Source organism: Oncorhynchus kisutch, linkage group LG27 (assembly GCF_002021735.2).
Source record: "Oncorhynchus kisutch isolate 150728-3 linkage group LG27, Okis_V2, whole genome shotgun sequence".
NCBI lineage: Eukaryota > Metazoa > Chordata > Actinopteri > Salmoniformes > Salmonidae > Oncorhynchus > Oncorhynchus kisutch.
The window spans coordinates 19,562,753-19,579,855 of NC_034200.2; the positions used below are offsets into that span (position 1 = coordinate 19,562,753).

Consider the following 17,103-nt stretch of genomic DNA (forward strand, 5'->3'; position numbering starts at 1 on the left):
ATACTAGATATTTATTATATACTTCTGCCAGGAAAGCCTACTTTGCAGCTAACATTTCATTGTGAAGGTTTTAGGGAAAGTATTTCTGCCAACCCACAAGATGGTTATCACATCAACTGGCTACACACGGAGTGATAGACAAACACACACTGACAGACAGGAGCAATATTGCTGGAAATTAATTGGCAGATATTGTCTTAAATTAGCTTTTAAAGCCAATAGTGGCTAACCAGGGGTGAGATAATGCCAACGATGCATTGATTCGGTAGTAGCTGGGTGCTTTCAGTGTCTAATACTTGTGAGATTACAAGTTTGTGGTAGAGTGCATGAAAATTCCATGTACTTTCAGAATTCCTTTGACGAGCTACTCAGAGGTGGGCTGCGAGCTACTGGTAGATCCCGATTGACCAGTTGGTGACCAGTGGTCTGAATGTAGGCCATTGCTTCGCTTCCTAGCTGCAGCTAGTACTTACTTGGGAGAAAGAACAGAACATCATCAGACAGCAACGACTCGCTGCACACCCTAGTAACGACACTGATTTTAGGTGGAATTCTGTGGTGCATGGCTGATTTGATAGCCTACTTGTTAATGTCCCAAACTTGGCTATGGCCTAAACTCACCATGGGTGAGCATGCGAGGAGTGTGTGTGATTCATTTTAGAATGTGTTGTCTTGAATTATAAATATATTCTTCCCACACTATTTTCGGATCTTTCATTGGTATTTGCTTTTGTCACTCTGAAATCTGGTAGCAAATAAACTTTTAGGGTTTTTACATTTCAAAATAAATTGAGAGTTGAATAATGGTGTAGGCCTATGTTACACAGGGGCGGCAGGGTAGCCTAGTGGTTGGAGCGTTGGACTAGTAACCGGAAGATTGAAAGTTCAAACCCCCGAGCTGACAAGGTACAAATCTGTTGTTCCGCCCCTGAACAGGCAAGTTCCTAGGCCGTCATTGAAAATAAGAATTTGTTCTTAAACTGACTTGCCTAGTTAAATAAAGGTAAAATAAATAAAAAATAAACACAGTTGAAGTTGGAAGTTTACATACACTTAGGTTGGAGTCATTAAAACATGTTTTTCAACCACTCCACAAACATCTTGTTAAGGAGCAGGCAGTATTTTGATGTTTGGATGAAAAATTTACCCAAATGAAACAGCCTATTTCTCAGGCCAAGATTCTAGAATATGTATAGAATTGTCAGATTAGGAAAGAAAACACTCTAAAGTTTCCAAAACTATCAAAATATTGTCTGTGAGTATAACAGAACTGATATTGCAGGCGAAAATCTGAGGAAAATCCAACCAGGAAGTGCTGTTTTTCCTGAAACCTCTGTTCCATTGCATGCCTTCCCTCCATTTAAAGGGATATCAACCAGATTCCTTTTCCTATGGCTTCCACGTGGTGTGAACAGTCTTTAGACATAGTTTCAGGCATTTATTCTGAAAAATGAGCGAGAAAGTTCACATTGCGTCATGGGATGGCTGGGTGCCAGCAGAGTTTTGAATGCATGAGCAGCTTGGAGCAGACATTTTCTCTCTCACTCCTATTGAAAAAGCTACGGTCCGGTTGAAATACATATTATCGATTATTTATTGTAAAAACAACCTGAGGATTGATTATAAAAAACGTTTGACATGTTTCTACAAACTTTACGGATGTCACGTTTCTTCAAAATCGAACCCAGAAGCAGACCAGGACAAGGAGAGTAGGAAGAAGGTGAGTATTTATTTACAAGTGAATGTGAGTGGGTAGATACATCCAGGTGGCGTAGCGGGCAGCGGTGGTGAGTTGATGGGAGTAAATAGGTGGATCCAATGGGGAAGCGGAATCCTCTGATGACCAGGCGGGAATGGGGTAAATGATCCGGGTGAGTAACTGAAGACAGAACAAACGGAGGTAAGTTGAAGGCAAGCAAGACGTACAAAACAACAAAACAAATTCTATCCAATTTGAGGCTGATACTATGGCACAACATACTGTTCATGGCTAACGATCCGGCAGGGAATGGATGTCAGGTCAGAGCTTTTGAAGGGGAGAGGTGATGATCAGGACAGGTGTGCAGATTACTGATGGGATACAGGTGCGGGTGAACATCGATCTCCCAACAAGCTAATCTGCCTGACAACCAGACAGGGTGCGTTCCAGGACACCGGAAACACACTCCAGGACAGAAACACAGGCAAACACAGACTCAGGAAGCGGGGTTCGTGACAACGGATACTATTTGGAATTTTTGTCTGCCCCGTTGTGACCGCTCGAGCCTGTGGATTTCTGAACATAACGCGCCAACCAAATGGAGGTTTTTGGATTTAAAAAGAATCTTTATGGAACAAAAGGAACATTTATTGTATAACTGGGAGTCTCGTGAGTGCAAACATCCGAAGATCATCAAAGGTAAGCGATTCATTTTCTGACTTTCGTGACCAATCCACTTTGCAGCTAGCTGTTTGTAATGTTTTGTCTACTGAGAGCTATCCTCAAATAAACGCTTAGATAGCTTTTGCCGAAAAGCTTTTGAAGGCCTACCTTCAAACTCAGTGCCTCTTTGCTTGAAATCATGGGAAAATCCAAAGAAATCAGCCAAGACCTCAGAAGAAAAAATTGTAGACCTCCACAAGTCTGGTTCATCCTTGGGAGCAATTTCCAAACGCCTGAAGGTACCACGTTCATCTGTACAAACAATAGTACGCAAGTATAAACACCATGGACCCAAGCAGCCGTCATACCACTCAGGAAGGAGGCACGTTCTGTCTCCTAGAGATGAACATACTTTGGTGTGAAAAGTGCTAATCAATCCCAGAACAACAGCAAAGGACCTTGTGAAGATGCTGGAGGAAACAGGTACAAAAGTATCTATATCCACAGTAAAGGTAAGTAAGGGTGAGGCTTGCAAGCCAAAGAACACCATCCCAACCATGAAGCACAGGGGTGGCAGCATAATTTTTTGGGGGGGCTTTTCTGCAGGAAGGACTGGTGCACTTCACAAAATAGAAGGCATCATGAGGTAGGAAAATTATGTGGATATATTGAAGCAAAACCTCAAGACATCAGTCAGGAAGTTAAAGCTTGGTCGCAAATGGGTCTTTCAAATTGACAAGCATACAAGCATACTTCCAAAATGGAGGAAAAATGGCTTAAGGACAACAAAGTCAAGGTATTGGAGTGGCCATCACAAAGCCCTGACCTCAATCCCATGGACAAATTGTGGGAAGAACTGAAAAAGAGTGTGCGAGCAAGGAGGCCTACAAACCTAACTCAGTTACACCAGCTCTGTCAGGAGGAATAGGCCAAAATTCACCCAATTTATTGTGGGAAGCTTGTGGAAGGCTACCCGAAACGTTTGACCCAAGTTAAACAATTTAAAGGCAAAGCTACCAAATACTAATTGAGTGTATGCAAACTTCTGACCCACTGGGAATGTGATGAAAGAAATCAATCATTCTCTCTACTATTATTCTGACATTTCACATTCTTAAAATAAAGTGGTGATCCTATCTGACCTAAAACAGGGAATTATAACTAGGATTAAGTGTTGGGATTTGTGAAAAACTGAGTTTGAATGTACTTGGCGAAGGTGTATGTAAACTTCCGACTTCAACTGTGAGTATTTTCACAAAGTAAACAACTGTAGTATATGCCATTTCAAAGGTTTTAATGAGCAATTATTCAAAGCTGGATTACATACCTGCTGGTGCCTGCCTACATTGCTGGACCAGAGAGACAGTGGAGGCATTCAGAGATACTGGCCAATGGGTGACAAACTATTGGTGGGAAGCATCTTGAGCATTTTCAAATTGATCCTGTGTGAGACAAACAGAGCCACCAGATCAAAAGCATCAACGTAATGTGAAATGAAACAACATTTATACGTTCCACTCTTCAATTCTTCTGCAAACTATGTTTTCTCTCTGTCAGCTTCAGAGGATCATCAGTGGTGAGAGAGCCCATCTGTAGCCTACTGGAGTCTGATAGGAAGACGACCATCGAAGAGCCCATCTGTAGCCTACTGGAGTCTGATAGGAAGACGACCACCGAAGAGACCATCTGTTGCCTACTGGAGTCTGATAGGAAGACGACCACCGAAGAGACCATCTGTTGCTTACTGGAGTCTGATAGGAAGACGACCACCGAAGAGCCCATCTGGAGCCTACTGGAGTCTGATAGGAAGACGACCACCGAAGAGCCCATCTGTAGCCTACTGGAGTCTGATAGGAAGACGACCACTGAAGAGACCTTCCAGCAGAGCCACCAATGACCAATGTTAGTCAGGAGGAGAAAGAGGAAGGTGGGCAGTCCTTCTCTAAAAAGTGACCGTTATGCCACGTTGCCACCACATAAGAACAAACACCCCTAACAATAGTCCTCTCTGAAACCCAAGCCGTGTCAGTTTGCACACTCAAGTAGGACAGGTACCACACATCCCTGATGGCTTGGTTGGGGGACTTTCAAGGACATGACCGTAAAGAGTGGGACACGGAGGGACAGACAGCAAGTGTTTATTTAGTCTAGAGACGGTAGATGTGTGAACTCTAATAATATAGTTTGAAAAGACAGAGGGTGGTTAAGTTACAGTCGACGTTGTAGGGAGACATGATTTCTCATTGGGTCACCTGTTACTATTGGTTGACACTTGACAATGAACCTTATTGTGCATCTAAAGCTGTCCTTCTCAATCAGTGAAAGGCAGACAGGAGGAATTTCACAGGTTTATCTTTATCCTCAGGACTATAACTATTCCATGTCAACAAGACCTGGCAATACAGTGTATTAGGCTATACAGCTCTCTAGTGACTGGCACAATAGGTTACAATGGAGAGGCTGACTTTGAGTCTCCTTCGTCTGGCTGTCTGCCAAGATGCATTGTCCCTCTACATAAGTGTCGTTAGCTTCTCTCTCTATACAGTATTAAACGCAAAGTTGGCTAGCCACTACCATTCAATTGTGCACCGTGCTGATACTTCATGTGCACTATACTCTGTGTTCTTGTCTTAAAAAAAGTCCCCCCCTCCCCAACGCAAAAACTATTTTCACGACCCTCCCATTGTACTGTGAAAAAAAAAATCGCACACCCTCCCCCCTCATACAATTAATTCAAAATAATGTTAACGACCACAAATATCAATAATTCTAGCGACCCTGTGTTTATAAACGTGGATATCGACTTTAACACGTCAGCATGCTTTTGTGGCACAGTCAATGCCACACAGGGCTATGGGCCAGAAGGTTGAGGTTTCGCCGACCACCACGGACTGACAAGCTCACATTCCCTGCCTGTTTCACTAGGCCTACACTACGATCAGAACCGGCTGCAGACAATAATCAGCTACTGTAGGTTGAAATGAGTTTTTCAACATTTGGATTTTTATAATCATATAAAATATATGCAATGGAGTTTCCACCAACAGATTTCTGTGCCAATGCACCACACAACCAATAAACAAAGCATACCTGTCACGACTTCCGCCGAAGTTGGCTCCCCTGCCTGTTCGGGCGGTGCTCGGCGGTCGTCGTCACCGTCCTACTAGCCACTACCGATCCCTTTTTCGTTTGTCTGTTGGTTTTGTCTTATTAGTTTCACCTGTGTGTATTTTAGTTTAATTAGCCTCCTTATATTTAGTAGGTTGTCCCGCCCTTGTTTTGTGCGGGATTGTTTTTGTATTCCTGTTATTTGGTGGTGTTCATGAGTTTTATTCTCCGGACTATTCTGGTCCTGCTTTGGATTATTCACCCTGTGTGTTGGGTTGACCGTTGTTTTGTGTGCCGGAGAATAAACTGTCTAATAATTGAAACCTGCTCTCTGCGCCTGATTCCACCCACCTTAGTAACTCGTGACAATACCGACTTTGGGCACATCAATATCATGGTTTGCATTTTCAACACCACAATAAATAGACTCTGTCAAACTCCACAAACAGAAAATATATCCCTCTTTACCTTGTAGGCCTACGCAGTATCGAAGGCTTGGCTTGACGATCTCCGAATGTCATTAAATTGTCATTTTGGTGTTTTGTAACATATGTCTCTTTCCATTCATCAAATGGCCCCTACACAGTTTGGATTGATTGATTTGTCAAATGGCAGCCAAGCATCGATCATCATGTAGAAGTAGGAATACCATGACTTCTGCAGAGGCCGTATGACCGTAAATGCTGCAAGGCCAATGCAGACATCGGATTGACCATGCTGCGCCTTTTAGGTTCTAGGTGCGGGAGGAATAGCCGCTTGGATTGGAGAGGAGGTGACACGTGTGGCCATATTATTGTAGGACGACTCTGGGAGGACGGTGATCCCCAACAGACAGCTCATCCCAGAAAAATATTAAATAAAATAGAAGTAAAAATACAGTCAGACTGGCCTGCTACTGTACCTTTCTAGATCTTATAAACTGTAGAGAGTAGACCCACAACTGTTCCAAATGGAATGAAATATCAAAATCACAGGGCTTTAGTACTCACTTGAAAACAATAATGCAATTGCACCTCAATTTCGAGTCTCATTGCAAGGGGTCTGAATACTGACGTAAATAAGGTATTTCTAAAAAAACTGTTTTCTCTTTGTCATTATGGGGTATTGTGTGTTGATTTATCCTTTTTAGAATAAGGCTGTAACGTAACAAAATGTGGAAAATGGAAGCGGTCTGAATACTTTCCGAATGCACAGGTATGCATAGGTAAACCTGCAAAAGAGCGAATGCAAACCAGGAAAAAATGCACAACACTCCCATGTGCCAAATTAAAAAACACACAACCCTCCCAAAAGCAAAAAATTAAGTTAGACAACCCTCCCCTATTTTGGTCCCCTCCAGTAAATGTCGAACTGTCCCTAAGATAGTTATTTATGGGAAAAATGACAAAGTATGCACAAAAGAGAATTAATTAGAAGAATAGGAAACATAAAGTCATAAATGTTTTGCTTGTCTTTTATTTCATGATTAATATTCACATCACTAGTTAACAATGAATCACAATGAACATCTCTTTCATACCAAATTACATTACTCAAATCGAAAGGGAAACAATTAACTCCTCCTATCTATGACAGATGTTTACAATCCATTGCCTTCTGCATGCTCTTATGGTGTGCACTAAGGAGAATAATACACACTGTAGGTGTGCTCTAAGAAGAAGCACAGCTATGGGCTCCTTGATGCTTTACAGAAGCGCACTACATAACACATGCCAAAAGACACTTACTGTTAGTCTCACAAGGGGTGGGGTGGGGGGGTGGGGGGTGTGTCTGGACGACATTCAAGGGCTGTGTGTGTCAGGTGTCGCATGTGGGAGCTTGACCTTCAACCTATCCTCACAATGCCTGGTTCATGATTACAGTTGAGCACTCGATAAGCTCACCAGCGACACAAAACACTTGGAAGAATATGCATTAAATCGGATGATTCTTTGTTTCTGGTAGATTTTCTACATGTAAGACATGTCTACGTGTAAGAGGCAGATAAAAGTGTTAATTAATTCAAGCAAATATCAGTTTATCCACTATAGAGTTGGAGTGGGTAAAAGCACACCTAGACCATCCATTGAGAAGTTAACCATCGCTGAATTCTTAAGCTATTCACAGTCTGCTGCAGTCCCCATACTGGACTCGACACACACTTCCTACTGTCAGTCAAATTTATATTGAGTATAAGTGTCTTATTGTGATTTTTTTTTACAACAAAACAAAAGGTTCATACATATTATATTCATATCTTGCATCTTTAATATATTAAATTGTAAAAACATTCTTGTACTTCAGCCCTTTCTGAAAAAAGGCAGACTCCAGAAAGAAAACACTCCCCGGAAATGGGTTCATGAACGTGAAAGACATTTCTCAACATCCATAAAGACCCTAACATCAATACCTTGTTCTCCTGTGGTGATGAAAACATGTGGATGTCTATATACAAACGAACGTGTGAAGACTGATGGAAGGGTGGTGGTGCAAGTTAGCATTTAAGCGTTGGAAAGGTGAGTGTTCATAAACGTGATGCCTAACAGGCACAAGGAGAACAGACTGAGCGTGAGTGACCACTGTACCCAAAGCATGACACCAAAGTCCACTAACGTGACCAGTGAGCAAGGTTACCACCAAGGAGACTAAAAGACAAATCTGTTCATCCAATCATGGCAACAGTTCACTCAAACATACTGTAGAGCTCAAACATGAAATGTACATGCCACTGTGCATTCAAAGTGCTTTCATCTGCTTTCATCAGTGTAAGGCTTAGTCTTCAGGAAGAATTCATTTCATTACACATTTTTTGAACTAACCATGGGAATGTTTCGGGAAAGAATACCTTAAAAATATCATAAGGTGCTTTTGCTTTTCTTTCTCGATAATTTGATCACTTGCTCTTTGATTCTCTCTGCCATTGACAATCACTATTATTTCCTCCACCGCAGTGCACACACTCAAATAGATTCCGATTACACCCTACCGACGGTACAACAAATAGATCAAAGTAAAAGTGTTTTAGGGTGGGGGACACAAATATACTTTTTTGGGGGAACTGTACACCTGTTACAGTTCAGCCTTGAGAATCTACAAGGCACAATTACACATTGAAATCTGTGGCCATTATCCCTCTTGTTGGAGTAGTGTGATGGATATCTCCAAAAGGAACGGCAATTCTCATACTCTAAGAGCCAAACTAGCAGTATTTTAAAGGCCACCCGGGTGCCCTTGATCTTGATCCGGCAACGTACCACAAATCCGACAGACTCCACAGACGTCTAAACGTTGATCACAAAATGAGACCATCCCAAAGATCGTTCAACTACTATACACACACACACACACACCGGATCCTAATTCATAGTCATGTAATGCTATACAATTCCATCCGCCAACCTCTTTACAAAACCGATAGCAAGTTAAACAGAGTAATTAGCTTATATATATATTGCTATATATATTTGCTTGGTTAAGCAATTGTGCCCTATTGTTACACAATAATGTCCCTATTCACAGTGGAACCAGTAGCATAAGCAGCCATTCAAATCAATTCATATTTAACAGTAGATTAGTTGAGAATAATTCAAATGTACAATTGTTACATTGGAGATCAATGATCATCTTTGTCCTTCAAAAACTTCTCTTGATATTGACTTAAAATTGTATTTTGATTTTTTATGATAATATTGTTAACTCTATCTAAATCTTGCTTTCCTTCAACATGGCTCTCTATTCGTCTTCCCTGTCCCAACGATTGGGCCAACACTACAGAGACTTGATCGTCATTGGAGTATCTCCACTCTCCTGGTGCAATCATAGGCCTTTCCTCACTTTGTTTGCTGCCTCCTGCTTACTAATCTGTCCTGCCTCAGGCATCCAGTCTCTGTGCACAGACCCTGAGAGGGTTTTTCTCGCTCGCTCTCTGACTGTACCGTACTGTAGTTTACATGTGCGAGTACGGGTGTGTAAGTTGTATCCTCAGGCAAAGACCACTCACTGTATTGCTTTCAGAGAGATGTAACAGTAAAAGGAAAAGGGATATATTGATGATTAAACAACAGAACAACACATCAGCTCATTTGTTACAATAATTTACGAAAACACAATACAGAGGTTTTTTTTAAAAGAGAGATGTTAAATATCCTACTGTTTGTAACAGCCTACTAGTTTCTTATTGTTGAGAGGGTTGTGTGTGTGTGTGTGTGGTGGGTGGGGGGGTCACAGGTTTACAGAAGGTTATCTAGACATACTGAATTGGTTAAGTGGGGGGGTGGCATATTAGCCGCTCTTCATTGGGATGACATGACAGTCCCACATGCTCACAATAAGGGGTGCTTCACTAATCATCAAATTGTACTGCATAAGTGAAATCTGGGGTCCCTACAGTACAGGGGAGGCTATGCTCATCCAGAGGGTTAGATATGGTAAGGAAGGTTTCACATCTAGGGTTAGGCCTGTCACATACATAGCAGTGGCTCATTGTGATAGTCTATGACGAAAAAGTCATACTAATATACAGTGCGACACTGTAGGTGTTTGTGATTTTGATCAAGACTGCACTACTGTACGTATAAGAACCGTGCTTATAGGCTGGAACAAAAGAAGCAGGCGCTGACATAACTACAACAGAACACTGAGGATCTAGATTCTAGAAGGTTCACTCTGAGGTCAAACTACTCCCCTTATATTACAGCAAGTTAAGCCAGCGCAATCCAGAAGAGACAAAACCCCACTGTACAGAAATACCTTGCTCTATCTGTCTGAACTCTGGTCTCTATACTTTAAAACAGGCTCTTCTGAGACCACTAAGACAGATATTCAATGAGGGTAGAGAGTAGTGATGCGATACTGTATTGTGAGGTAAAAGGAGTAAGTTGGAATGTGCTAAAGAAGTCCTTGTCCTGCTAGCATTCAGTATTTTTCCCCCTGCCCCAAGGCTGGGTGACGAGGGGCTGGGTCGGAGCTGGAGGGTGTGGAGGAGGAAGCTGGCGGACCCCAGAGAAACACAGAGAGAGGTGCTGCGATGGGGGTGAGGGGGGGCTGCCAATCGGGGTGGGCCAAGAGATAAGGTCGGCGCCGTTGGTGGTGCGAGCCCGTGCGTTCTCGCGAAAGCTCAGCTTATAAGACTCAATCTGCAGGCAGATACAGACACAATGGAGAAAGATGGAGGGATAGGGGAGAAAATTAAGACGATAAAGAGTAGAGGGGAGAGTAAACTGGTTAGACTTATGGCATAAAATAATGTACAAATCTTTTTGTGCAGAATTTCTCATTTGTAGCAAGAAAGCTAAAAAGGAGCCTACTTATCTCTCATCTGAGCACTCGGCAACGGAGGCCATCTCCATATTAAAGCTCTGAGAGTGCATGACAGTGAAAGTGCTTTTTGGAGCAAGGGGCACCTACTTGTCTCAGGGATGCGTTTGTCCATGCCCATCGGGTCACCCCCAAAAGGATTAGGAGGAGGTGTCGCCTTATTCCCGTTCTCCTTAGCCATGCTTCCTGCGCCTGTAGCTGGAGCTCCACCAGGGGGAGATGTTTTCCCTGCAGCTTTCTCCGGCATCCCCGCAGCCTGGAAACACACCAGCATCAGAGTCAGACACACGCTGATGTTAATTAACAATCATTTGTTAATTGAAAAAGTGTTTATGCATTTCTATAAGTTCAATGATCTTTTCTTTATCTGTTGTGATTCTATGAAGCAGTAGTGAGGCCGGGTAATTGTATATAGACTTGTTTATACTGTATTACTGACTGTATGTTTGTTTTACTCCATGTGTAACTCTGTGTCGTTGTATCTGTCGAACTGCTTTGCTTTATCTTAGCCAGGTCACAATTGTAAATGAGAACTTGTTCTCAACTTGCCTACCTGGTTAAATAAAGGTAAAATAAAAAATAAATAAATAAAAATTATCATTAATGCCATCTAGTGGACAAACTCCCTTAATGCATGATGACGTTGCTTGTTTTAACAGGATGAAAATGCTCTCTGTATGTGGGCAACCAGCATGTTCAAATGAAACTTTTCCAACACCACAACCACAAAGATGCTGTGTTTTTGTGTTTTGCAATATACAATTGCTTTATAACTTCAAGCTTTCTGAAATGTATTTCAATAAAAACGTTCATGACCAAATCCTGGTTAGATAGAAATGTTAATGACTATGTGACGACAACAGAATGGTGACCTTACCTTGATTGGTCCATCCCCTGCCTCAAGGCCAATATTGTCCATTGACCCCACCTTGGGCTTCCCATTACCATTGCCATTGGCCTTAGCCTCATTCTTCACGTCTCCACCCCCTGTAGTGGACACACCTTAGTTACAAGTAGGGTAAGAAGAGAATTCATTTGGTATAGGATGCTTCCCAATGGAACCCTATTCCCTAGTGCACTACTTTTGACCAGGGATCATGAGGCTCTGGTCAAAACTAGTGCACTATGTAGAGAATAGGGTGCCATTTGGGATGTAGATATATTTTCCTAAATCATTAGGAGTCTTACCTGGCTTGTGCTTGATGTTGTCCTTAGAGCCACACTTGGAGGTCACTTTGCTCAAGTCCACCTTCTTATGCTGAATCTGGACCTGAATGCACGCAAACAAACAACACAAATGTTGAAGTATGAATGGCAAACATGAAACAACACCCACTCTGAAATTCACACACAATGCCTTGAATCACTCTCGCCCACCAGTGTAACACTGATTATGAAATTTGGACAGATAAAACGCTGAGGTACTGTAAATTGGAGGAGAAGGCAATTTGAAGTATCCATTTGTCACCTAATGAGGAAAATGCTTGTTGTAAAAGAGTGAGAGGCAGATAGAAAGCTATTATCTCGTAGGCTAGTTAGTTGGGTGAGAAAGTTCACACAAACAGCACAGCACTCGGACCTAACATTATTCACTGAGTATAAAAAACATGAAGAACTTTCTATGACATAGAAGGTGGTATACCAGGTGAATCCAGGGGAAATCTATCATCCCTTATTGATGTCACTTGTTAAATCCAATTCAATCACTGTAGATGAAGGGGAGGAGACAGGTAAAAAAAAGTATTATAATAATTCAGCCTTGAGGCAACTGAGACATTGTGTATGTGTGCAATTCAGGTGAATGGGGAAGACAACAGATTTAAGTGCCTTTGAACAGGGTATGGTAGTAGGTGCCAGGCACACCAGTTTGTGTCAAGAACGGCAACACCGCTGGGTTTTTCACCACCAACAGTTTCCCGTGTTTATCAAGCGTGGTCCAACCCCCCAAAGGACATCCAGCCAACTTGACACAACGACAACTGTGGGAAGCATTGGAGTCAACATGGGCCAGCATCCCTGTGGAACGCTTTCGAGTCCATGTCCAACTCAATACTAGGAAGGTGTTCTTAGTGTTTGGTATACTCAGTGTATCTAGGCTGGTCAATAGGGCTGACCATAGAAATAAAATGACTAGAACGTTAGGACATTACTCTGTCCAATCGAGCATGTCAGTGGGATATGGGGATGGAGGCAGCAGCCACATGGGACCACCATGTGTTGTACTTACATTCCCTCCACCAGGGACATGCTTGATATTATCCTTGGAGCCACAGCGAGAGGTGATATGGCTGAAGTCCAGTTTTTTGTGGACTATCATAACCTACAAAACAGCACAGTAGCAGAGGGGAATGGGTCACTATGATGAGTGTAGAATTAGTGGAGGATGGTGGAGGAGCAACCAGGATATGAAAGTGAAAGCAATTTGAAGAGCATGCAGTGTGGTGTTAACTCTTACTTGCTCCTTGTAATTCAAGTCAAGTCACACAACAGTCAGAAATGCTGGCTGGTCAGACATCAGTATTTACATGCAAATGAGCTCAAATCCAATTCTAGATGTGACTGAGAACTATTGCAGTGTTACTCTCTCTCTCTCACACACACACCCAAACAGATATACTAGCCAGCCAGCTTTTCTCTGATATAAATTCTTGATTTCAAAACATTGTCACACAGCAAGGGAACTTCTGTTCAGAAACCTTGAATGAAAAGCACTAGTCTGCTTTCTGGATTTCTTTTTTGCTTTGTATTCTGAGACGCCTGGTGTTTGGATGAGTTTGCGGCTCTGTGACGCAGGTAGCAGCACAGGCATGCTGAGTCACCCTCTGAAACACACTGCAACAGCCAAGGTCTGTTAGTTCTCACTGCCTGTTCATCCTGCCTCCAGTTCATATATCACTGAACTCAACTCACAGGTGTTGGACAACCAATGGCTACATTACTCTGCTGTATCACTTGGCTTATGAGTGCTGGAGCTTGTTTCTGTATTGCTTATCTTGGACATTTGCATTGAAAGTATAGTAAGCATAACTTTTTCGCCGCGACCGGCGATCAGTTTACCCACCATTTGTTTTTACCACTACATCACTGATTCAAATCCTTAATTGAATCATACAAGGCTAATAGGACTGTATAAAGTTTAAGGCTAAACTACGAAGTAAACCCAAATGAACATTAACAGTGGTATTGGTTGCACTACGACCTCAAAAGCCATCCAGGGCCTCTCAAAATACTCAAGCTCAGGGCTCTTCTAAATGTACCAGGTGAACGGGAGGACCAGCGAAGGACAACGGTCCCTGTGGTGTTCTGGGTAGTGCCATGGTTGTAGAGGTCAGGGGAATGATGGCAAGGTCTTGTCTGTCTGTTTTTCTGTCTGTCTGTCAGTTAAGCTGTGCATTTCAGGGGAGAGACTTGTCATACACTGTCCACAACCATTCCACATTTTATACCGGAAAGCAACAGGTTTCCATGAATGAGAAGAAAAGGTGAGAATGTGCATGAGTGAGTGTGTTAGAGTGTGACGTGTCTCTATTTATGTGTTTGTGTGTGTACAAGTAGGTTCAAATAGTCAGTGGACAAAAATATCCACTTATGCCAATTCCTTCAGTGTGATATCAGAGGAGAGAGAGTGGTTAGGCACACGGGTGAGAATGAAAGAGGGGTGTGTGATGATAGGGACTCACTTTGCCCGGGCCGTCTTTGGATTGGGAAGCCCCCGCCGAGGAGACCTGAGGGGAGACAACCACCCCTGGGTCAATACCAGGAGACAAGGCTGCCCTGGGCCCTGGGTCAGTGCCACCACACAGGAGAGTGTGGTGGTGGGTGTATGGATGGAGGGAAGTGTTCTGCTTTTCAGCTACACCACCTGTTTGTGTCACTGATGAGTTTCGAACCCAAGTCTCCTGCATGGTAGAAGAGTGCTTTGGCTCGCTAAACCAAAGCCTAGGCATTGGCTCAGGGAGCCAATTCAACTCTTCAGTTCTCAGGCAAGATTAGTGGAAGTGTGTGCAGGGTTGGTACTGAAACTATTTTTTTTTAAATCGTTTTTCTAGGGAGTCTCCCTTATGCTTACATCACTGTGACAGGCAACCTTTTTGTTGGATGGACACTGTCACAACCAATGCTGTAGGTAAAGACTGGACATGACGGCTATTTTACAAGATGATCATCTGTATGAAAGGATTCCTCTTTTCAGAGTGATCTTTATGAATACAGGTGACAGCACCTTGTATCAGTCGGTCAAATGAGTGACGGCGGCTGTCAGTTGTAACGTAGAGAGACGAGAGAGAGAGAAATAAAAACGTTACAGAGAGGAAAAGGGGAGAGGACAGAAAGGGAACTACAGAATGAAAAATAACAGTAGAATTAGACAGATAGTTTGCTTGACATATTTTCTCTAGGGTTAGCATGCATTGTGCCACTATTCAGTTGAGGAGGCCAATAAAGGTGTCAATGACTAATGAGGTGGTATATGGTCTTGTTATATGGTAGCGGTGAGGAGGTTTTAATAATATGGAATTTGTATGATCATTTGCTTGTGAGAAAAACCCTGCTATGAATGGCATTAGTTGGCAGCATTGAAAGCACTTTAAATATGCTAATACAAAAAATGTCTATGTGTTATGTTGATCTTCTTAAATAGACCCATCACCACAAGCTTCCATGTACAGTACATCTCTATCCCTGGTTACCGCACCTTGCCGCCGGTAGGCTGGTACTTCATGTTGTCTGTGGAGCCGATCTTGGAGCGCACATTCTTTAAGTCCGGCAGGGGTGCGTTGATAGGTCTGGGAGTCCTAGGTGCTCTGGGTACAGGTGGCTTCCTCTCCATAGCGGTCTGCTTGGGCACTGGGGGTTTGGTGATGCGTCGGCGAGGCTGCTCCCCGTTGGTGGCAGGAGTGCTCGGAGCTGTGGCGGAGGTGCGAGGCACCCTGGGCTTGGCTGGGGCAGAGAGAGCGAAAGGACATGAGGAACCATAGAACAGTACCCTCTAACGGCTGGAGCTGAGCTGATCGCACACAGCACTAACAATGACTTACTAGGAAACAATGGGCTGGACGCTAACAAGTCCACTGAGAAGTATGAGGAACCACACTACTACCACCTACATACAGTAGATACTGTGGTCTCTGGTAGTTAGTTTTACAAGGCTGGGTCACCAGCCCCTGATTTGATGACAATTGAACATCTCAGAGGAGGAAACGACAGGATTGAGGGTTCAGTCAGTGTTTTCATTAACTGGAGCTACTGTGGAGACACAGGCAGCTCAATTCTGATCTTTTTTTCACTAATTGGTCTTTTGGCTAATCAGGTCAGCTCTGAAAAAGTTCTGATGTGAAAAGATCTGATGTGATTGGTCAATTCAATTGCTGAAAAAAAAAGAAGATCAGTAAACGCAGCCTAAGTTTCTGTTTCCCTCTGCATCCCTGTCTGTCTCTTAGCCACACATATCCACTGTGTTTGTCTCTCTGTGTAATCATAATGACACTGTCAGGAGAGATTAAAACAGGATGTCTGTCCTAACAATTTCAAAGAATACATTAAACTCCAGGGTGTTTTAGTTGTATACTGAGATACTTAGATTGTGTAGGTTGGTTGTTGTTACTTGGTGTTGTCTTCAGCGTACTAGGCTTCTTCACGTCACCTGGCTTGGTATCATCAGTCTTGGGAACTGTAGGGTAGAGGGCATAACCAAGCTCACCTTACAGGATTTAGACTTGTGAACAATGTATGATCTGAAGGATGACCAATGAATTCTGACTTTGGGTTTTTGAATATCACCATCATCAAGAATAAAGTACCTTAAAGGATGTAAGTTTGCACGGTACAGTTAGAGTTAGCGCTCACCGGTGTTGCGGCGCAGAGAGGGGGCACTGGCAGAGGGGCGTGGCCCAGCAGGTTTAGTAGTGGTGGTTGTCGAGGAACCGTTCTTATTTGCCGTGCCATTGGCCTTTGGCACAGGAGGACCGTTTTCCGGAGTCTGAGTAAGCAAACGGGAAATCAGAGAATGGTTGTTGTGGAAGAGAGCGCGGGACAAAAAGGAAAGTGATTAGGGAATGAGGGGAGCAAAGATTGGAAACAGAAATGAGATATTGGAAATGTACAGTATGCTGGGGTTTTCAGGGAGGTGATAGACAAGATTCAGTTTGTAGGACTACCCTAAATGGTGAAGAGACTGGACAGAGGTCATAATGCAGGGAGTTGGTGGTCCACAAACTATGAGTGAGAGTCAGTAGGTGGGCACTGGACAGTTATACGGCAGAACCAAACAAACGGGAGGGGGACAAGGTGCCAACCACAGAAGAGGAGGCCAGTGAGAAGACACCAGAGGAAAGTGGGAG

General features: G+C 43.1%; 1 protein-coding gene across 11 annotated transcripts in view; it reads right to left on the reverse strand.

Moving 5' to 3' along the window:
- Nucleotides 1-6,907: 6,907 nt before the first annotated feature.
- Nucleotides 6,908-17,103, reverse strand: part of LOC109871916 (microtubule-associated protein 4) — a 51,481-nt gene continuing 41,285 nt past the window's right edge. For 5 of the 11 annotated variants that reach the window (XM_020462943.2, XM_020462942.2, XM_020462947.2 and 2 more), the window contains 9 exons: nt 16,610-16,742; nt 16,368-16,433; nt 15,459-15,703; nt 14,446-14,490; nt 12,993-13,085; nt 11,954-12,035; nt 11,643-11,767; nt 10,856-11,021; nt 6,908-10,584 (listed from right to left, as the gene is read on the reverse strand). In XM_020462943.2, coding sequence (XP_020318532.1) covers nt 10,580-10,584; nt 10,856-11,021; nt 11,643-11,767; nt 11,954-12,035; nt 12,993-13,085; nt 14,446-14,490; nt 15,459-15,703; nt 16,368-16,433; nt 16,610-16,742 — 960 coding nt within the window. In that variant the 3' untranslated portion in view covers nt 6,908-10,579. The remainder of the gene's footprint in view (nt 10,585-10,855; nt 11,022-11,642; nt 11,768-11,953; nt 12,036-12,992; nt 13,086-14,445; nt 14,491-15,458; nt 15,704-16,367; nt 16,434-16,609; nt 16,743-17,103) is intronic. The other 6 variants (XM_031806591.1, XM_020462944.2, XM_031806589.1 and 3 more) reach the window with 5 other exon arrangements.